Here is a 21,822-nt window from a genome sequence, read left to right as displayed (position 1 = left end):
CAGTAAAGTGTAGGATTAACCATAATGCAATCTAAATATCAAACTGTTCATGAATATCGTTTAGGTCTTATTTTTGTCTGCGGTGTCACACGGATTGGTGCCGGCAGCATACTGATTCCACAAGGCTGTTCGGGGCATATATGCCCTTGTGTTGAAGCTAAGACTGCGCCGTTAATAATTACGCTCATTTATCTTTCACGTAGTTTTCGCTCTCAGACGGAGTTGTGTATTGACTAGGAAAGCCAACATTCCAGCTAGAACTCCACTTCTGATTCTTCCTCTTCGGTCTCCTCTTCGACAGCCTTTTTCTCTTCCGACTCTTCGTTTTTGTGATGCGCCTCTGGGGAAACCAGGCTATGTACTTTCTCCTAACCCAAACAATGCTGCACCAGATCTTGGGCTCGGAAAGAAACAGCACTCTCTTACTTGTAGTTTATCTGCAGCATCTGATAGTCCGGAGATCACACTGTCACTTTTGGTGCCTTCTTCAGCCTTCTTCACGTACTCGGCCGCGTTGATCGTTACGTGCTTCCCTACAGAAATCAATTCTTACTTCCTCTGAACACAGTAACACTCAATGTGGAAGGCTTACCCACTGGCTGTTCCTTGCCGTTGACCTGGGTTTGATTGAAAAAATTGTCTTATTTTTGAGTTCAGTCTGTACTCGGCTTACCTCGACTCGCATTACTCTGTTTTCATCCATGCTAACTTTGACATTAACTCTTGCTGGTTTCGGCTTCTTCGTCGGCGGCTGTGGTCCAGTGGTGTAACAGATGCCCCATTTCGAGATGTTAAGCGTTATGGTACCGGCGGGGGCGGAGGAATAATCTTCTCCTTTTTAGCTTCTGCATACGCAATCACGGTTTGTTATATTTCGTTAGTAATAACTGCTGAGGACTCACCAGTGACAGCGGTTTTAATGCTTGGTAACGTTCCTGTGGTCACGTGACTGAGGCAGTCTCCTTTTTGAATCATAGGCTGGTACTCTAACCTTTGATTCCCATATTTCGGCAGAACCAGGCCTCCGTCATGGCTGCCACAAGCATGACGAACGTGGTCAAGACGTTCAACAGAAACTTTTCACCGTCAATCCAGCTGTCACGTCCTAGTCTTGAAGATGCGCAGAGAACTTGCTCATTTCCCCGATACTTGAACGAGAAACCTATTGCCTGGTCAGTGTACCCTGGATGACGTCTCACACAACGAGTTTCTTACAATTGGGTGAATCGGCAACTGCTCCAATTGGCAAATCCACGCCTTCCCAAAAAAATGTCCTACAAAGTTGACAATGTGCCGCAGGGCTCCTAAGGAGAAAACTCAGTGCAACGTACCCTTTCACTGTCTTCCTGTAGTGAACCGTAAAGGCAGTTCCCGTTATTCGACCCATTGTCTCACTGCGGCCCATGCGAATGAGAGGAACATGATGGAAATGAAAAAGGGTCCAAGTAAAACCTACTCTCCACTGTGCTTCAGAAGCTCAGAAGACTGCATGGATAATGAGACATTCCTGCACGAACCACCGTTGCTCTACCAGTTACCTGTGGTACAAACTTGACAGGCCCGATTTTCAAAATATCGCACTCTATTGAGGAACCAGGCAGAGATTCTTAAAGGTACCGGTGGCTTTGCAGTTGAATCAAATTCAGGCACCTGCTGTTGGGGCTTCTAAAGGCCTCTCAGCCTCTACCTTTACAGCTTCTACTAGACGTTTGACTTGGCTTGCTTCAGCTGCAAGGTACGTGCAATGGCGTTGGCTTAAGACCAGGGCCACTGAGGTATGTTTACCGTCCAGCAAATCCGCTTGTCGCTCCATTATATTCGCCTGAGTTCGGTCGAAACTGTACAGCAGTCTTGACAGTGGTAGGGCGGTTATCAATTCTTTCTAAACCCGACGCTTACACAGCCTCAGCAGAGCTTTCCTCTGTCTCCCTCTGCCTCTCATGATCTGTAGACGGTACGACTGCTGCTTGTGCTCCTGATACGGGTCAGCAAGCACTGCTACTCGCGTCACAGTGAATGAGGCTCACTGTCAGCTGCTGCTCGAAGCTGCTCGGCTAATTTTCTCTTCTTGTGCGCTGTCAGCAGCAGATGATCATATCTATCTGTGTTCAAGATCTGCGGGTGGTGATGAGAGGGGAAGGGGGTGGATGTGGGATCAATCTTTGCTGAGAGGTTTTTGTTCCGTCGAGATAAAGCACATACCTCAAACTGGGCTCGCAGGTCATCATCGTTATCAACTGCAGCATCAGGAACTGCATTGCTAGGTACTGCATCTTCTGTCTGAAGGAACTGTCCGAAAATCCCTTTCCCATTCTGACGGCCGGGCACAATGTTTGACATCACTTAGTTCACCTACGCAAGCGGTAGCGACTCACGCTTGTGGCAACGGCGTCTGGTTGCGAACCTAGCCCGAAGAGGCGTGCAATTGCCGCGGCCAGCTGAATGTCGCCGAGGGCGTCAACAGGCTTTGATAAGGCGAACGCCGACGCCACTGCAACAAATGCTAAAGAGCCCTTCATTGCACTTGAAAGCATTGAGTTGGGTGAAAGAAGCCCGTCTAAATAAAGGTACTGTTACCTACAAGGTGCGCAGGTGACGCGCCTGCTTCCAAGTGTATATACGCGTGGGATAAGCGGATCGAAAGCAGCCCCTTTTACTAATAACATTTCATCTGCACTCAGAGAAATTCCCGAAACATAATCCCTTTACAAGGGCGAATACTCTCAATTGCGCTTCTCTCTATCGGTTATATGTGATACCAACCACAGCATCTGTGCAGTCTGGTTTCGTAGACCTATTCACTCGTGCGCTACTAAGGGGATAGGCGAGAGATGTGCGTGAGACCGCCCACGAAAGTAGAAATGCATTGTGCGCCACATTTGAAGTTGGTCTTGTGCATTCCTGTCGATGTGGTGAAGGAAGCATGATTATATAGGTTGCAAACAATTATAGTGCCCAGCTGCTAAATGGAGCTCTGGTGCATCGTGTCTCGGAATGGAGTCATTTTGCTCTGCGCCTGAGCAGCTGAAACAAAGCTGTTCGGTTCGTATATGAGTTTGATCGGTCCAGAATGTGCTGCCCTGGAGGTTGCTTATATAAACCTAGAAATCCCTGCTTATAGTGCGTTATAGGGTATCCAGCTTCAGCCCCGTCGGGGGGCATCAATACTTTCTCCTCGTAAACGCTGGTATCCCCTCGGGATCGTTGGAACAGGGATTTTGACGACACCAGCTGAGTCTGCAATAATTCGTGTGGCCGCCGCGTTTTTGTAGAGATTCACACTGTGAGCCCAAAAGTGTTTACTCATGCCTCAAGACCGTTTCGTGAGACTGAATTAAAAACGCCCGCTCTTGGAACTTGCTATTAGATCATCATGACGGCCCTGACGGAACATCGGGTTTCTACCCCGTCCATTATGTAGTGTGGATTGCACGCTAGTAGAAATAGAACAAGACAACCGAATGCTAGTTTTGTGGCACCGATTTACATAGTACAAGAACTACACACGACAAACGCTCGGGGATCTGTAACCAAGGCTGGCAACATCCCTTGAGAGAATCAAAGGTGACTTTGTGAACAGCATCCTCCCCCTTCCCGGTATCATGCAAGTCTTGACGCATGTGCACACTAGTGTCGATTGAGCACCGTTTTCTTAGGAGACTCACCACCGCCTTAGGAGTCACAAAACAGCTTAACGAAGCTTCTGCGAAAACGACCTTCTCACTGGTCGGTGAAAGCAAAGCGTTGCTCGGAGTTGATGGAATAGACGAACAAAACCAGTAGCTAGATGCAGGTCAGCTGGCTCAGCACGGATGCCTCTTTGCGTGACCTCCACTCACGACGAAAATAGCACGAACATCGTTATGACAAAATATCCTTCTAAATACCACAGGAGTCAGAGCTGTTCGCATCCTTTGTTTATGGCCAATGCTTTACCTGACCTCCTACTCAGCGGCTAGATTCAACGGCTCCTCCGGACGACGCTGTGGAGCCCCAGAAGCTTTTGTGTGCGTCCGGTAGACCGGCAGGCCATCCATCCAAGGGAATGATGCTTCTCTATGCTCCAGTAAAATTCACATTGGCTTTTATCGAGTAATCAAGAAGTCATTGCCAATCATGAAAACGTGGGTCGAACATGCCAGGTAGAGCTCTCTCGACGGTGTGGCGCCGCAAATCGATTTCTCTTGTCCAAGAAACAAGAGGCCAATGGACCGCCCCAACAGGCACGGACAAGCGCCATTGCTCGTACACATGCTGAACATTTTGCGTGAAGTCCGATGGAATTTACACACGAGACGCGATTTTAGTGTCTCACATCTTTTAACTTCTCTTTTCTTTGGTGGCCCTGTAATTTGTTGCTGCAAGGCTGCCTAGTACGTTTCTTGCGTTCCGTGAGGACTCCCCCCCCCCCTTTTCAGACGCGCCAGATGCCGACAGACACTCGAACTGGAAACTGGTCTTCTGCTTACTCAAAATGGGGTCCTGAAGCCAGCGCCACGCCGCAGGGCTTTTCTAGCAGTAGAAAATACCATGAGCCCGCGCCTGCAGCATCATCCTCAGGTTATAGCCGGTCCCGTCGAACGCGTCTTGGGGGTGCGAGAACGTCCGCTCTGTACCGGGGTGCCGCTTGCGGTGCATATCCTCAATTAAACCGAAAGTCCTCGGCAACACGATTACCACAGACGGCGGACATATCGAGGGACATGGGTCGCCTGGCCGAGAATTGCTCCGTGTCTTCTTCCAACTATGCGACAATAGCACTGTCTCGGGGGGTGTCCGGTTCTCGTGATCTATCCACGGCGGTCCCCAAACTAAAAAGAGACACGCCACAGAAACATCTGCACAATGCAGGCCGAAACCATTTTCAGGTTAGTTGAGATGCCATCCGGTCTAGCTTCACGAGCTGCGCCCGTCTACCCCTTTGTGAAAGCCGTGCTTCAACCCTGTGTTCTGCGCAGCACAAACATTCGAAGGTTGCGCGGACGAGCGGGTCACCTAGGGTGTTCACCTTTGGTCTATATTATGCCTTGATGTCTAAACTACAGTGGAGCCTATAAGGCATATCGTACGGGGCTGTTAACTACATACAATACCCAGTAGCTTGCGCTTCCGAACTATTGGGCCTTTTCAGGGAGTCACAACTACATCACAAGCTGCCCTGACCATCCTCAAGGATGGTGTACGACGGTTTGGTCCGTCTGCAGGGAGCGAGCACATGTTACGAGCTGAAGTCGCGGCAGCCGAAGACGCTATCAGAACAGGTACTAAGTACCATGTTTCCCCACTGATTTGTCTCCCCACCCGATACCTCAACCATATGCGCGAGACGCTTCCACCGTATTCTGTCATGATTTCTTTTATGGACACCCATGCTTCGATTGTGGCTGTGTGCACCAACCTTCTTATCAGCGTCTCATGCCCATCGGATCTGTTTTTCCCTCTTGAGCTGCTTGGCGTGAGCTGTGTCATTTAGCTCCTTTTAGACTTTGGACCTGTTCCTGAACAGGACTATATTCCGTCTGGCGTAACGAGCACCTGATTGGAAAGACGAAAAACGGGAAATTATTCCGCACTAATAACGGAGTGGAGATCACAGATTACCATGAATGCTTCAGGATTGGCCCCTCAAGTCGCTGCTTCTGTGGGCACCCATATAGAGCTCATCCCCTCCCAATTGTGAAGGCGGCACAATCAGATGGGGAGCCCGGTACGAGGCCTGCACCTCCTCGCTTTCCACCGCCTTGTTCAGAGTGCCGGTGCTCCGAATATCGGTTCATACCTGGTGAGGCAGCCAAGACACACACCGCGTGAACGACATCCTGGTAGAAACGCCGCGAGGGAGCTGGATGTCACCTTTTTGACACCAGGGGGAGGTAATACTCCCCGCGTTTCATATAATCAAGCTTCACTTCGATTGTCCCTTGCCGGTGCAAAACACGCCTGCTTACGGAGCAGCACTAGTGCGTTGACAGGAGCGGCATTTTGATAGTTCTACGGCAGGATGATGCGAGGAGTTGGCAGAGGCACAAAAATGAGACTCTCGTGTCGTGTCGTTTCCACTGGGCAGATCATCCGGATGCCATCGCCGAACCATGGCTCTCGCGGAGAGCTGGATTTGATGTTACCGGGTGGGCAGCCAAATGCAAATGCAAGCACACCCATTTGACGCATGATGCGAATCCCCCTCATCGGTGTCGAGAAAGAGGGTGTGGTTGCTCATGCTACGCGTCAACTTGGGAATGCCTCGTGTGCGACGGTGGGCTAAATGGACGCTTAATCAGCCTGTACATATCGGTGAACCATGGCTCGTATGCATCCGATAACCTAGTAAAGAATGCCGAACCGGTCGACGTGCGATGAGATGGCTGTGCTTATGCGTCCCACCGTTTTAATAGGCAAGACCTTGTACACGGCCCAGTGTTCATTTGTGTGGTGACGGTTTTCTATTTGTGAACCATCTTCTGAAAAGCTTTTCATCAGTATGCACTGAAGTCCATAACTATGCTAAGAACAGTTTGTCTTCTTGGAGTCTTCGATTTCCAATGTAGTCGGGGGGCCACGTCCTTTCCGTTCAGTGTGCAATTCAATGTAATTCAAGTTCAATCACCTTTTACAGGAGAGCGAATTCTGCGTTGCTGTATACGAGCGTCGCGCCGTGCCACCTGGCTTCATCGTATTTTGCGAATGGTGTTCGCAATTGTCTCGTACAGGCAAATGGCAAGACCATATGACCATCGTGGAGTCAACGGCTGAGAGGTGCGCAGAGAATCGTGCTGTTGGCCAGAGCTTCATGCCTTTCAGTGAAATGCCGGAACTGCGAGAAATGTTTTCGGAGAAGAGACGAGCAAGCAGCAACGCACTTCCCTCGGAACAGGCAAATAGTGAAAACTCCCATGTTCCGTGACAAGAATAAATTGACAGCCATCGATTCTTCGTTCTAAAAAGTGTCGCAGGACGGCTTGTCCGTTTGTGCCTATGCAGCTTTGCCGATGGCTTGTCTCCATGCCACTAGGGTAACAGTATCTGTTGGTGGGTTGACAACAACGCACCCAGGGCAGCACAACACCTCTATTCTCCGCGGGGGCTGCAACAGGTAGAGAAAACAACAAGCGAGAACGGCTGATTCTCTGGTCGTGAATGTGAATTTCACTAACCACGAAGGCGAGGTAACATCCGGCATTTGCTGTCGTGTGTACCTTCTTGATTTTATGTCACCGTCGTAGTCCTGCGGCGGATGGGCGGCTGCACAGTGAGAAGCTCTTCATAGTGGTTTAATGCTGGGACTATACAGTCTCCCCGTAAACTCTCACGGACTTGAGGTGGGTACTAGAATACAACATGGGCCAAACGATCATATTTTTACTGATTCCCTGACGAAACCTAAGATGCCCGCGGCTTGATTTTCAGACGTAAAAGAGCACGTACTCCCACGCTTCATGGGTGCTAAGGCCGAACAGAAGCCGCCGCCATGCGAGGAACTGTCTCCTTCGGTATGGTATAGTTCATGCTGCCGATAAAACTGTGAAATATCGAACGCATTTTCGCACCGTGGGATTCGCGTGTGACCTGGCCCTTCGGCATTCACGTTCGCGCAAGTGACGACGTTCAGCATAGTGTGATATCTATCGAAGACAATGTCCTTCTGATTAGCGGGAAAAACAAGGACAAATTATTTCACGGGGACCTGATCAGTATTGACATGACTTGCCACAGATACAATGGAACTCCCAAACCTGTTCCTCAGCGAATGAAGAAGGCAATTGGATACCCCTTTCACCACGGCGGTTCTCTGAGCAGTCCAATTGCACCCGTGAACTTGACACAACGTGAGTCTTGGCGAACCGCCGTTTAACGGTTCCACAGTAATCAACTGCTGCTGACAACATTTCATACTCTTTTACCGTTGCTAGGTGCTGGCTTGGGAAACGATGCTGCGCTGTCTACTATCAGGCAATGAAGCTCCACGGAGCTTGTGTGCCCCTCGCTGATCCTGCAGTAGAAAAAGCAGCAACGGAAGGCACAAAGTTCATGGCGAGAGCTTTCATGGTACACGATGCATAGTAGTCCATTAGCTTCAAAGATTCCACACTGTAGCTGCTACACAAATGAACTCTCTCCTCCAGATTGGAAACATCTATTCCGCTTCATTTTGGAAGCGCCAGAATATCCTGTCCGTAATCGTAAGTGAACAAATCTAGTTCTTTTTTCATCAAGTGTTGAGCTCCACAAGGTGGGCGGTGATGTGTGCTGCGCGCTCGGACGGCTGGCCTTGTCGCCATCCGATTGACTATGAAACGCGGGTGTCTCCTCATTAGCCGTTGCTACTCCAGAAATGGATGCAGTTGATTTCAAATGAAATAGGAATTTAAATGAAGCTATGTTAATAAAGGAGTTCTTATGACTGCGAGAGGAAAAGTCGGTGATGGGCAGTTACGGATGGTGGCAGCGGCTATGGTGAGCCGCATCGTGGCACTGTCGCAGAGCATCTTGCCGAACAGCCGTAAGTGAAAGTGGAGAAAACATTCCACCAGAAGGGTCCGTTTGTGATCCCTTACATACTTACTCTTTTCTGTTTGTATTCAACTGTCAAGTCACACGAGTGTATGCTTAAGAATCAAAAGAATGGCATCCCGCTAAGCGCTCGATGTTGCTACACGGCTGCAGGAACGGTCTGACAGAAGAGACAGGGGGGGCATGCGTTTTACGCGGTAACTTCGGACCTCGAGGTTTAGTTGACCGTGCTTTCAGCCCTGTTTGTTGCTCAAGTAATGACCCCTTGTCTCCGACGAGAACGGGTCTCATCCTGAGAGAGAGAAAGTGGTACTAGAAGAAAAGAAAACTTAAACCGATGCACCAGGACTGCTGTCTCGGCACCGCCACTCCTGGAAAGCGGGCTGAACGCATCTTTGCTGCGCATGCTCTTCCAGCGTTCACACATGATGATTCTTTGAACTGGAAAACTTTTTCCGTTGCTTCATCCCAACAAATAGTCGCTTGTACTCTGAGGCATAGGCGTACGCCTCCAAAACGAAGAATCAAACAGAAAGCGTGTAACACAGGTCTGTCGTGTCCTGCTGTCTTGTACCAGTTGTACGCCTTGCAGCTCGTGGCCCGTCGCGCGCTGGGTCCTTTTCTTTCCCCTATGGTACCCAAACGGCCCCATAAGAAGTGGCGGTGTTTCATTACATTTATGTTCTTTTGTGCCGGGTAGTCTAAAGGGCACATAGACTTTGTGATTCCTTCTCTTCTCGAAAGGACAGATGCAAAGTGACGTATGTGTCCGCTCCTCACTAACTGCACATTTCAACGGTTCTGTGACACTCAGTGCGCAATTCAGAAGCAGCACCATGTATATCGGTGGGGGCTCTGGCACTTCACTTCCTTGTTGGTGCCGGTGAATGCTGTCAGTCATACGCTTTCTTGGGAGATGGGTTTATTGACACCGAAAACGACACCAGAAGTCGCACATGACGATGGCACCTACGCCTGTCTCGTCTTCGTCTGCAGCCCACAATGGTGTAGCAAGGGGGCTTCAACCGCGCGGAGTGCCCAAAATAACAAAAGATGTATTCCTCATGTCGCCGTGCGATCCTTCGCGCCGTCCTTGTGGCGGCTGTGTGCTGCAGCTCATGTATCTTCTTGTGACCGGCATTACCGTGTCCCTTTCTACACCATGTCCACTAGTCACGCCATCGGCCGCTTTTTCACCCATACCTCGAGACTGCACACGTGAGGTCAGAGGCGGAAGTGGCTGTCGGTGTCTTGCTTCAGCATTTCCCACAACGTTGACGTCTGTTCACAGATGGCACTGCCGGAAGGATTCCCCCTTTGTCTCTTTCCAGGCGTTCCGTGGGAGGAGCGGTTCAGAGAAACTGAGTTTTTTCCTAGGTCCGAAATCCACATCGACCTTTCCGAGGAGAAATAGCTCCCATTCCACACGTACCCACGCGTCTTTCCTTGATCGTCGGAGATTGACAATCCGCCAGCCCGAGCAAATTGACAAAGCTCTTCGACGAGGAGTGCCGTTACGGTGAGTCGGTCGCTTTTTTCTCGAAGTTGTCCCTCCTACGTCTGTTTCAGAAATATCTGGTTCTAGTCTGCTGACGCGAGTAATCTTCCTTCATGGAGGTAGGCATCACACGAGGTAGTCGTCATTAGCAGCACATCAACGCGGTTTTTGCGTAGACATATTCGCGTGAGAAATGAGGGAATCTCGTTCGGGAACCGCGGAGCAGTTACCGCTGGTTGCTTCTTGGCAGCGTCTCGCCTGAAAGCTTGCGACCATAGAACGATATTTCATTTCTTTTGCAGGTGTGGTACGGAATCCAGTATCACCTCAACACGAGAGAAAGACAGACTTGTATGGAAGTTCTAGGTGATGTTGTCCTCTTGTGAATTTTCCTCAGCTCGCTTGATGTGAGTGGAGACCTTCGCCCGCCGGCATATGAGTTTAACCCCATGCTAGTCTTGCAGTTCGCGAATTTGCTTGACAGTGTCATCTCTTCTCCAACAGCAGCTCCTTCACGGGAGGATCGAACGGCGTTTCTGAGGTTGCTTTCGGAGGCAGCTGGATGTGACAACGGAGCTTCAATCTTGGCGGTAGCAAAAAAATATAAAGAGTTGGCAGATTCATTGCTGGATGCGGTTCATCCTGTACTGTTGAGCATGTATAGAAGAAAGCTCGACAGCTACAGAGGAGGGCCACACAAAGACTCGCAGCATCGCTTAGCTCTGGCCATAGAAGGAGGGGCTATGAGAGGTTGCGTCACTGCAGGAATGGCAGTGGCACTACATCACATGGGATATGCAGATACATTTGATGCCGTGTTCGGCTCCTCCGCTGGAAGCCTAATTGGTGCTTACTTCATTTCTCGACAACTGCCTTACGAAGGAACACAAATTTACTATGACTGGCTGCCTTTCATGGGCAAAAAATTCCTCGATCTCAAGCGCATAGGCCGGGGCCTTGGACTGGGATTCCTTCTTGACGGTGATATTATCGACTTCCTCATCAATAAGCTGGGCAAACCGCTTCTGAACCTCGATGTTCTACTCAAGGACATAGTGCAGGAAAAGCAACCGTTGGACTGGGACAAATTCAAGGCCAATGATTCCTGGCAACCGCTCAAGGTATGGCGACGAAAAGTTGCGAATTTTGTGTCCCAGATGCTGATGTCCATCAATCGGTAGGTTTCTGTCATAACATTGTGGCTAGTTGTAATTCCCCAAATGGCGCGAGTGCTGAAGTCATGTGCAGTAACATTTATGGGTAGACCCGAGAGTGAAAGCGTGAACCTAGGGTACAGTGGAAAGCAGATATACCCAGACCGACCTCCTCGACCTACCCACGTCATCCTTCAAGCAAATGATCAGCGGAGTATAGGCTCTGCATGCGCTCTGGATCAGTCATAAGCGAACCAACAAAAGTTCGCCTGAGTTCAGTACAAGTGCTTCCGAAGTGTGTTGATGTTGACACCAAGACGTATGTATATTTTCTTTCACGGGAACAACGGAGATCCAAGTGATCTGCTGAAGCCTAATTTGAAGACAATGATGATTAGAACATTCCGCATGTTATGTTCTGCCTACAGGTCGTCACGTCAGGACTGTGTAGTCAGCGAGCCATCGTCCTCGACAGCAAACATGGAAACATCCGTGACTTGCCGTCTTTAATGGCATGTGTGCGTGCATCGATGTTGTTACCTGGCCTAGCAGGCCCGGTGGTGCACCTGCCGATCTACCCGGAGTCCACCAATCTAACACCTCACTACCTTCCTCTGATTACACCATCGGCGCTTCCCCGCTTTGCGCCACAAGCACCATGCGGATTTGTCTCTGAGCCTCTCGCTGACGCTCTTTTGTATGAACCTGTCCCTTTCCGGAGTGCCATAGCTGACGGCTACGATCAGGTTCTCGTTCTGCGGAGCAGACCCGACGGAAAGCGAGTGGGGCGACTAGGAGGAATCGAGGCTGCGGTAAGCCGAATCAACTACGTATGGGTGAGGAACGATCGCAAGGGACTGTGACGTGGCGTATCGAGTCGAGTCCCCGAACTCAGTGGATTTAGTCTGCGTGATGATCCAGCAGTATGGCACATTTGCTTTTGACTGTGTGCTAGTGAGGAGAGGGACCTCTTCATCGTTTCCACTGAAGCAGCAAACGGAATAGTGAACGACGCAAGTGCTTATAACGGCGTCTCCATGAGGAAGTACAGAAAGAAAAATTTGGAGTTGTTCGTGTCGCCTGTTCATGCAGGTCGAAAATCGTCTCGCTCGTCGATTCTTCGCTGGAAAGCACAAGCTGCGACATGTCTACGAATACATGAAGCAACGACAGCATCGTATTCGTTACATGAAGGATATGCTGATGTTAAACGAAGCAACGAACCGCCACATCAAACTACAGGTTGCTGGTTTGGACGGAGTCGAAAAGGAGGGGCACGCTTTCGCTGTTGCCTTGGATCCTTCCACAGCGGAGATTGCCAGGATTTCAATGACCCGGAAACATATATTGGAGGGCGTGAGGGCAGGCTTCGCTCGTTTGTACGACGTGATTGTCCCCGACCCACAGAAGAGGGGCCGCGGATACGAGGAAGCATTAAAGGTAAGGAAATTTTGGAATCCCACTTTTGTAATGTATGTTGGTGGACGTAGGTTCGGGTAATTCGTCGAAGCACTATCTGTTACCGACCCGGCTTTGCTTCTAACGAAAACGTACTACTGTTGGCGCTTCTGTGGCTGCTTCGACCTATGTGGTACAGGTGTTTCCTACGAATCTACCGGGCGTAACCGAGGCTTTCACTTCATCTACTTCGTCTGTCTCTTCATTTCCCTTGGTGCCACCACTGTTCGACGATTCATCGGAGGTCACAACAGATCCAAAAGAGCTCGAGGACTATGTTATCCGAGCGGCAGCCAGAGAGCGGGAGAGACGGAATCTTCTCGCAAATGATGCGAACTCCTAAGCGTGCCCATTTTCATGCAATAACTAAGAGGGCGAGTGTGGGAGAGGGGCCCGAAAATTGCACTGCTCGCCCAGAGTGACTGTCTATGCATGTATTTGCGTACTGTAATATACAAATTGTGCGAAGTTGAATATATGCATGTATATGCGTACATCTACGTCTCCGTATAAATGTTTCATGATCCGATCGTGGAACTCATTTCCCATCCATTTTGCAGGAGGGCGAGTAGTGGATCCTAGAAAGCTTCACAAATAACATACTCCTACAAATGAGTGATCCAATCTAGTGTGGGTATAGCGCATCGACTACTGCAGGCACTAGGGCACACCCCTTCACCGACGACTAGCAGCGGTGACATACAAAGAATTGCGAAGTGACACAAGTCGATTCAGCAGAGAAGCGACGGTGTCAGAGCATCTTACCACTAAGGTCACAAATCCTATTTGTAGGGACGTCAGACCTCGAAGAAGTGTGAGGCATCACTAAGAGCCCGGCCAAATTCTGATATCTGCCAGTGTTGTACAGAGAGCCAATAATCAAACGTGGTTCGTAGCCCCAAAATTTTTTCTGACCGCCTGAGACGTTATACCATTAGAGAGCAGCTGGAAATGCTTGTGTTACATGCGAGAAGCAGTGCGCATGTCAATTTTTGTGCATAGTGCTGTCGCCAAGACAGACGTAATTTGCCTACGCTGGAGGCGCAGGACTCTTTAATCCGCACTTTAGCGACGGGCCACCCTGATTTCCACCGTTCTCATGAAAACTGCACCTTCACTGAAGGTTTGCGCTGAAAGTGTCATCCAGAATGACAGGTTGACCCTTAAGGGACATAATGCATAAACGCACACCATGAGTGCATCGCGACTGCTTTCAATCAATGCATTCGCTCAGTCTAATGTTTATCCATGAAGGGGACGTACAATGTGACGATTTTGTCTGCCCACAGGAGAAAATCGCTGGCGTGACTCATGACAACATGGAAGCCAGCTTCACATTGCAAAACGTGCCTTTCTGGCGCAAAAAAGGGGTGCAAGCGGTCCCCGAGTTCCGCAGTAGTATACGATCCAACTGTGGGAAACTAACCGCAATACGTAGTAATCCAGCATTCACATCCGACACAGCATGAGCAGGCCGTGCGCATCCCGTTCACAGCCCAAAGAGCATCTTTTGGTCCAAGGTTGGGAGGCGATTCGACGCTGCCGCGCGTAGAGAGATGCTGCGTTTTCCGGGCACTTACAGACAAGACGAGCGTCTATGGATGCGAATGTTACCGCCAATTTGTAACTCTACTGACGAGTCTGTCGATTTTCGTCTTGTCGAGAGAAGGGGCGTTGCTTTTCCGTTGTAACCGCCGACTTTCTTTTTTCCGAAGAAGACAGTTGTAAAGGCAGACCCAAAAATGAACAGGCTAACGACACTCTCCGGGCAATTTGCTCATCGTAGCAACACCGCCTCGAGGTGAGACAACAGCATGAACGTTGTCCGTGTTAGGTCACTCGATGCACGGTTGTTTGCTCATCTTTGTATATTGGCGATAACTGATCCGAACTGCTGCAGTTTCGACCTACAGATGGTTTCTTGGTAAGGCGACTGAAGGGTGTGGAAAGCAAACCTCTTCGTCCCGAGATTGCTCTATGGGTTGTATTTCTTGACAAGAAGAAGCGTTGTTTCTCCGGTACTGTGTACCTCTTTTCCATCGTAGCATCACCACTCCTGGAAATCCAGACGATGTTGTTATTTGCGCGGCTCTCCGGACGGCGATTACGAAGGCAAAAAGAGGTGGTACGTCTCTGCTCCGCAGACGTTGACAGCAGTTTCGTGAGTCGTTCAGTAGGAAACCAGAAGAGATGTGTTTGATCGTGCACAACGTGGATGTGCTGAACGGCCTGTAGATACAAGAGTGTCTCATCTGTATTCGGATCAGGCTTCAAAGACACATATCCTGAAGACCTTCTGGCGAATCTGTTAGCGGCTCTATTGAAGAAAACAAATATTGATCCGAACCGGATTCAAGACGTCTGCATTGGTAAGGTGGTGCTCAATCAAAAAGGTCGATTGTTTAACGGGCACAACTCGCAGTCACCCCTTGCTACAGACTCCAGTACACGTTGTGCTCTCATCCTTTTCTAGGCTGTTCATCCACGTTCTATTCTTCTACTGTATTGAAGCTTCGCACTTTTATAAACCCATGTACCACTTTCTGGGGGTCTACAACTGTACGCATGTATGGTTATTCTTTTGATGACATCGACGTTCGCAGTACGGTCCTCAGTCAGTCTGCAGCTCACCAGTCCACCATGGTAAGAGAATATTTCCCGACAACCGACTGTCATTTTTATGCAGGAAATGTCTTGCAGCCCGGAGCTGGTGCCCTGGGAACGCGGATTGGCATGCTTATGGGAGGATTACCGGCGTCTGTCCCAGTAAACGTCGTCAATCGACAATGCAGCAGCGGCCTGCAGGCTGTTGCCAACATCGTCGGTACATAATATGAGCACAAAGCGCATATTTGAAGAGCGTTGTGTATTTCATGCAACATGCGTGGAAACGAAGATGAATGCCCCACGAGCAGCGGTTTGCTCCGATGTTTCGCATGCAGCTCCTCTCGTGTCCCGTTGTGTGTTTGTTGTTTGCTCAGCGGCCATTAGGGGCGGCTTCATCGATGTTGGTATTGGTGGCGGTGTTGAGTCCATGTCACACTTTGAGATGATGAAGACGCTCAACCCCGAAAAGCTATCGGAGAGAGTGTTTCAAGATGAGCAAGCACGCAATTGCCTCATTCCCATGGGGCTCACTTCGGAAGTAAGCGGTCACTTAAGGGGATTACTCCTGTTTTGCTGATAGGTCCCTGCATGCCTATTGTTTCGTTATCTGCTTACGGGCACTTCCATTGTCAACCTCTACTCCTGGTACACGGTATCTGCCCGCAACACATATATCCGCTGCTTTTGCAGATATGTGTATTTGGTCAGTACATGACCATCTCGACCCTTGCGTTGTGTGATGCAAACCTTCCGTATCCCCAAGCTCATGCCGTCCATCAAGGTGGCCTTCGGGGACACGTTTTGAGATTTTTCAGAATGTCGCCGAGAAGTACGGTATCAGTCGTGAGGCTCAGGATCAGCTGGCGAAGGAGACTCATGAAAAGTGTGTGAAGGCTCAAGAGCAGGGACTTTTCAAGGAGGAAATTGTTCCGCTTCGTGTGAAGGTGAGCCGACACAGTTAAGCGCCTTTGTGTCGAGTTTGTCGGGTTACACATCTACAGACTCCATGCTGAATCCTGTACCTGAGGAAAAAAACTCAACTAAAAGACGGTTCATCTCAGACCTTGTTTCCCCACCAAATCATTGTGACAGTATGCAAACTGTATATGTAAGCACGAAACCATAAACATGTATATGCATTTGTAGATATGCATTTGCCTTCGAAGGAAGATCTACCCGCATGTACATACACATATAACATTCACAGTTGTGACTACATGTATAAGTAGCTTTGCATGCGTGTATCACGTGCGGCTGCTCAGGTAAAGGATGCCAATGGGGTGGAGAAGGAGGTTACAGTTGACACTGACGAAGGGCCACGAAAAGGCACGACAGTCGCAGACCTTGCTAAACTGAAACCCGCATTTCAGGCGCACGGAACGACTACCGCCGGTAAGTATGGTTATGCATGAAACATCACCTCCTGAGAGGCGGCCGTACGAGTTCGTCGATTTCGATCTCCACTGCTACGCGTTATTTTGACTGGGTGGTTGGTGCAGGCAACAGCAGCCAAGTCTCTGATGGAGCTGCCTTGGTTCTGCTGGCCAGGCGGTCGACAGCAGAGAAACTTCGGCTTCCAATTTTAGCAAGATTTGTGGCTTTCACCGTCGTTGGCGTACCCCCAGAGATTATGGGAATCGGCCCGGCATTTGCCATTCCGGCTGTTTTAGGTGAGGCCGACGCATACGAAGATGATAGAACAAGGCGCTTGGGAAATGTTACTCGGTTACGTCCTCAATGCCGCAGCACTGTGTACGTTTACAGACATTTGCTTCTTTCCGGCCGCATCTGCGGTGATTTCGTGAACAAACAAGGAACACGGGGTTCAAAACAGCGCTGTTATCGTGTCTCTGGTACCGTTGTCGAATGATTTTCTGCACTTCAGAGCAGGCAAGCTTGTCGATGGACGACATTGACATTTTTGAGCTCAACGAGGCATTTGCTTCGCAAGTCGTGTACTGCGTGAACAACCTCAAAATTCCTAAGGAGAAATTAAACCCCAAAGGCAAGCTTCTCAGCAGCCGCACTCGGGACACAGGTTTCTTGACGTGGGGAGAGTCAATCAAGTACCGCTGAAGAGATAAAGGGAGACCATTAAACTCCTTCGGTCAGCACTGTTAGTCGCTGATGTTTTCTTAGAGCCCTACGATAACTAAAGTTATCTCCGATGTTGTCGTCACCACCGGAAGGTCGCCAGGAGCCAATCTGCCGCACCCGTCACTTTACTGTTGAGACGCTGATTCAAACAGCCAATGTGGAGCCATGTCAGTTTAGTGTGATTCAGTATAGACGCACCAGTGCTTGCTTGGAACTACTCCGCGTCGTTCCACTTCGCAATTGTCGTTGTGCTTCATCTTCCCCCTCAACAGGCATGTAGCTACCACTACATTGCAGATACGTTTAGAATGGCGTAGTTATTTGGCAGTGATTACGAATATCTCTTATGCTCATCTGCTAGTCTCTGTTTCGTTATGCAGGCGGAGGCATCGCTTTAGGCCATCCTTTAGGATGCACAGGCGCTCGTCAAATCGCAACCCTTTTACCGGAGCTCAGAAGGAGGAAATTGCGTTATGGTGTTGTGTCCATGTGTGTGGGAACTGGAATGGGCGCAGCAGCCATCATTGAGAACCTGGTACGGTAGCGATAGAAACGCCGAATGTTCGCTTGCTCGCGTAATGGTCTCAACAGGATCTCCAAGGTCCATGCGGAGTAGACGCCCTGTCTAAACGCCCTGTCTACCCACACACGCGCACCATTTTCCAGGCCTGATCGGGTGTTAACTTGCGAGATTGTTTTGCCATACGTTATACACCTTTCCCTCGAAGCTGTCACAAAGCCTCTAAAACGAGAAACGGCTCTGGAGAGGAATGTATTCAAGAAATGAATTTTTCTCGCAGAGTACACTTGAAAAGCGTCTAGCACAGTTGCCTGTTGTACGTGACTGGGCGAGCACGTAGAGGGCCGCAGTGCCTTTTAGAAAATGGAACCGCTGGTGGTCAGGGTGGGTCACAGAAAGAAAGACAAAGGTGGGCCCATTCCAGAATTCCAATTCTGATGTCTTTCAGACATCAAGGTGCGAGAGAGTAAACATCGGGGGTGCCGCAGCGTGCTCCCTGACAGACTCACTTCGCCATCGTGGGAGTCGCCAGCTCACGCAAGTGCGTTACCTAGGTAGACAAGGAATGCCAAACGTGGAAATTCTCTGCAGAGCCCTTCCTAATATCCTTCTGACGTAGGGAGCATGTGAGCGTCCTCTTCCTTGGAAACCAGGACAGGCTTAGGCGCTTTGACGAACGAGTTGATCCATTCGCTGTTCACGCTATTCTGGAGAACAGCTCAATAGATTCGCTGTCATCACTGCAAAATAATGTCTATCAGGAGGAGGGCGAGTAGTGTTGAAGTGACACAAACTTGATGGCTTAAGCAGGGTCTCGACCCAACTGCTCTGTTTCTGAAGTCGGACACCGTTTCCATCGCGTTGTAGTACGAGGTGGAGTCTTGCCGAATTTTTTGATTTTGAACTGGCATGCAGCCGCAAGTGTATTCACGTTTTGATTTCCCACGTGGTGTAGAAATACGGAATGGTTGTCACCGGGGGAAGGGGCACCGTCAGCTTTCGGATGGCGCCAGTTGCGTGCTAGCGAGTGTCCGAACGCTGCTTTCGTGAGTTCGACTCGACGTAGTTGCTTCTCCTCTGCTCTTCGGTTTCTTTGGTGCGCTTGATATTTTCGATTCAATTCCTGCAGATGTTCAACACCGTACACATTTTGTATGAGCGGCGCCACTCCGGGTCGCGGTGGGTTCCTGTGACCGTACGTGTAGAATGGGTCGTTGCCGGCAGGTCGCGTCGACAGAGGACGAAATGAATTCCGAGGTCGCGATTGAGTAACCGCATGGCTTCGTCTGCATGCTGAGACTTGTTTGGGGGTCGTGGCCCCGTTTTGTAACGTGACTCTATTTAGCTCTGGAAAATTTTGGACGTCTTTTCGCGGCGCTGACGGATGCTGTGCCATCCAGCTCTGCAGGGCGGCTCTCACGTTGCCTCCTGAGAGTTGAGGAGCCTTGTATTCAAACAAGTGATTCTCCAGTGGAAAACTCTGTTCGTGATACACTCTCTTAGCCTTGCCAACGGGACTTCGTTGTACAAGAGGGTTGTCTGTCGTTACAGACGGATGACTGGCGAGGAAAGATACTTGCGATATACAGGCAGGATGTTGTGTGAAGGGGAAAGAACCAACAGGCAAGAGTGCGTGAGAATTGGGTCCCTCTGGTGTGTGCTTTATAGCTGACAAATGAAGACCATGATTCGGCAGCTTCTGTGGCACGCAGAGTCCCCGCTGGGAGCCCCGATGCTGCCGGGTCGGAAGCCTTGGCCGGCCCCTGTACTCAGAAGTGGGGCCAGAAAGATACATTGTATGACCGTAGAAAACAACAAAAGTTTGCTGCCTGCGCTCATGGCCTGTTTCTTTTCAAACGCTTATCTCCCTGTCTTCGGGGTAGTCACGACAGTGGGTGTGACAGAAGACGACAGGGGGCCCAGCGGGATAAAACTGAGCCGAATGCCGGTGCCTGATCCAAGCACCAAGGAAACATGTTTACCCATTGGCGTGCTCCGTCACCAAGGAGCAAGCTGGCAACACCAGAGGCTCAACTCCAGTCATCATTGGGCAACCGATGAACTGCGCTGAAACATGACAAAAGATACACCTACTGTTGGGCACAGCAAAGCGTCGAGGCATATGTGTGCACGCACAGGGCTCAGAGCCCAGAGACGGACGTCACCCTTCTGCGTTTTCGAACCAACGGCCTCAGCTCAGTCGCTTCCATCTTGGCAGTAGATGACTGGTTTTGTCTGTGTCGACTATCGTCGCCTAAGGGTTCGCGCAGGAGCGCTCGCGCATAGAATTCTGTTTCTAACTTGTAGAGCTCTTGGAGGTGGTCCGCAGAGGGTTGCCTCTGTTCTTAAACTCAGACGGTTCACACAGATGTCAGCATGCAGCCAATGGGCAAGAGAACCGTTAACAAGACGGCCCGCTTATTTCAGCAGACACCTGGTTCTCCAATCTCTTCCTCTGAATGCGGCTTCCGTTACTGAAAAGAGAATGATAGGTTCAGACATAGGTAGCACTGTCAACGGCGTGACGGCCTGCAGGTTTCTTTGTGCCAGCACTGGGTCAGGGCTTCATGAACAGTAGAAACGCGCGTTTCGCGCATGACGCTGCATGTTTTTCTGCAATCCTAGTTTGAGTCAACACGTCTGGCTTGTCACTGTTCTTTGACGCAAAATCCCACAGACAACGGACTCGTTTTGAGACAGATTCAATTGTACAAACTTGTTTAGTCTTGGGAAACGCAAAACATTTTGGATCCGCGCAAAAAACGTCGAGTCAACTTCATCGCGGAAACAAGGTATCGTGTGTGACCGTGGCAAACAGTGACGTAGTTCAGTTTAGTAGTTTGATGACCTTGACGATAAATTAGCTCCCACGATTGAATACTGTGTAAAAGGGGGAGTCGAGAATGTTGATTTCTATGAAATATCCGTACTTGTATCTACTCACTAGCACGGAAGACCCTCGGATGTCTACGAAGATACTGTGCAGCACTTCCAGGGGTGTCCGCAACAGTGTTGACTGAGGGATTCACGAGATGCGCCGTTCCCATTGTGGCTCGCCGTTCAGTCAGATGCGCGACAAAAGAAATACCTGTCCCACTTCGTTAACTGCGCAGCTTGCCACACAGCAGCGAACTCGACTTTTTTGACTGACTCGCTTCATGTTTCGGTACACAGCCACTTACAGAAAATGCGCGTTGTCAAATTATGAGGTAGACCTTCCTCAAATATGTGACTCACAGGGGTTTCCTGCCAATGGATAATGGTGGCTGTTAACGTTGACCAAAAGACGGAAAACGAAGGGTGAGACAGGAGATGCAAGGCGCCTCCAGGTGTAGTAGTGCTGAGGTGGCAGTTAGCCACTGACCACGTATGCATTCCCCTTAACAACGAAGCTCATGTAACAAGAAACTTCATCTTTCCTAAGCATTGTCTCATCCGGTTAGTTCAATGAAATGACACCACCGCGATGTGTATGCGGGCAGACCGGCAAGCCTTCGTCGATGATTACATCTCTCCAGATACTCAGGCAGAAGTGCACCCATCAGTTTATGAACAAGAAACAGCACGACGTCTATCACAACTGTACTGGTGTGCCACTTCTGAGCACACGGCGAAAGGATTCATTGGATACGCCTCATGGGTTCCTTTGCGCCGACTTTCGGATAACTGTACCTGGCCACAAAACACCTGACACATCAGCAGCGATGCTGCTATACACGAAGTGACCATGCAAAATTCGTGTTTGTTTGGCCTTCTCCGAGCATTGAATCTATTGCACGGATCAACCGTTTCGCTCGCACACGCTTTCCTCGCCGGCCGGTGTGAGAACACCCGCCCTGTTCTGTGTCACGCTGTAATTCCCAAACTCATCTTGGTTAGTGAAACCCGCAAGCAACGAATTACCGGGAACATCCTACGCTGCAGTATATTCCGAGTCTGCTCTTGAATAACCTTTGTATTACCACGAACACAGAGGT

General features: G+C 49.8%; 5 protein-coding genes across 5 annotated transcripts; 3 read left to right on the top strand and 2 right to left on the bottom strand.

The window, feature by feature from the left end:
• Window positions 1-254: 254 nt before the first annotated feature.
• Window positions 255-2,571, bottom strand: TGME49_273705 (hypothetical protein; the record flags this gene model as incomplete). Its single annotated transcript, XM_018781697.1, has 18 exons — window positions 2,376-2,571; window positions 2,203-2,313; window positions 2,028-2,115; window positions 1,900-1,975; window positions 1,786-1,838; window positions 1,651-1,728; window positions 1,539-1,582; window positions 1,457-1,485; window positions 1,332-1,394; window positions 1,216-1,274; window positions 1,085-1,162; window positions 992-1,033; window positions 903-935; window positions 808-845; window positions 674-751; window positions 593-617; window positions 427-533; window positions 255-368 (listed from the first exon to the last, which is right to left on the bottom strand). The coding sequence occupies exons 1-18, from the start codon at window positions 2,532-2,534 to the stop codon at window positions 255-257; spliced, it is 1,275 nt and encodes a 424-aa protein (XP_018636734.1). The 5' UTR covers window positions 2,535-2,571.
• Window positions 2,572-3,866: 1,295 nt separating this feature from the next.
• Window positions 3,867-7,402, top strand: TGME49_273720 (hypothetical protein). The gene is made up of 5 exons (XM_018781698.1): window positions 3,867-4,868; window positions 5,132-5,261; window positions 5,507-5,782; window positions 6,068-6,128; window positions 6,711-7,402. The coding sequence occupies exons 1-5, from the start codon at window positions 4,428-4,430 to the stop codon at window positions 6,751-6,753; spliced, it is 951 nt and encodes a 316-aa protein (XP_018636735.1). The 5' UTR covers window positions 3,867-4,427; the 3' UTR covers window positions 6,754-7,402.
• A 2,065-nt stretch (window positions 7,403-9,467) lies between these two features.
• TGME49_273730 (phospholipase, patatin family protein) lies at window positions 9,468-13,260 on the top strand (the record flags this gene model as incomplete). The annotated part of the gene is made up of 6 exons (XM_018781699.1): window positions 9,468-9,734; window positions 9,987-10,030; window positions 10,407-11,130; window positions 11,592-11,975; window positions 12,256-12,603; window positions 12,761-13,260. The coding sequence occupies 6 exons, from the start codon at window positions 9,468-9,470 to the stop codon at window positions 12,962-12,964; spliced, it is 1,971 nt and encodes a 656-aa protein (XP_018636736.1). The 3' UTR covers window positions 12,965-13,260.
• A 990-nt stretch (window positions 13,261-14,250) lies between these two features.
• TGME49_273740 (acetyl-CoA acyltransferase B, putative) lies at window positions 14,251-18,124 on the top strand. Its single transcript, XM_002365934.1, has 10 exons — window positions 14,251-14,422; window positions 14,667-14,746; window positions 14,889-14,990; window positions 15,308-15,445; window positions 15,603-15,766; window positions 16,044-16,172; window positions 16,491-16,620; window positions 16,728-16,898; window positions 17,114-17,233; window positions 17,706-18,124. Exons 1-10 carry the CDS (start codon window positions 14,364-14,366, stop codon window positions 17,867-17,869), a joined length of 1,257 nt encoding a protein of 418 aa, XP_002365975.1. The 5' UTR covers window positions 14,251-14,363; the 3' UTR covers window positions 17,870-18,124.
• A 523-nt stretch (window positions 18,125-18,647) lies between these two features.
• TGME49_273750 (hypothetical protein) lies at window positions 18,648-19,640 on the bottom strand (the record flags this gene model as incomplete). The annotated part of the gene is made up of 1 exon (XM_002365935.2): window positions 18,648-19,640. The coding sequence occupies one exon, from the start codon at window positions 19,638-19,640 to the stop codon at window positions 18,648-18,650; it is 993 nt and encodes a 330-aa protein (XP_002365976.2).
• Between the last annotated feature and the right edge of the window lie 2,182 nt (window positions 19,641-21,822).

This window comes from Toxoplasma gondii, chromosome VIII (genome assembly GCF_000006565.2).
Source record: "Toxoplasma gondii ME49 chromosome VIII, whole genome shotgun sequence".
NCBI lineage: Eukaryota > Apicomplexa > Conoidasida > Eucoccidiorida > Sarcocystidae > Toxoplasma > Toxoplasma gondii.
The sequence above is the reverse complement of the archived record's forward strand: the minus strand, read 5'-3'. Positions and strand labels throughout refer to the sequence as shown.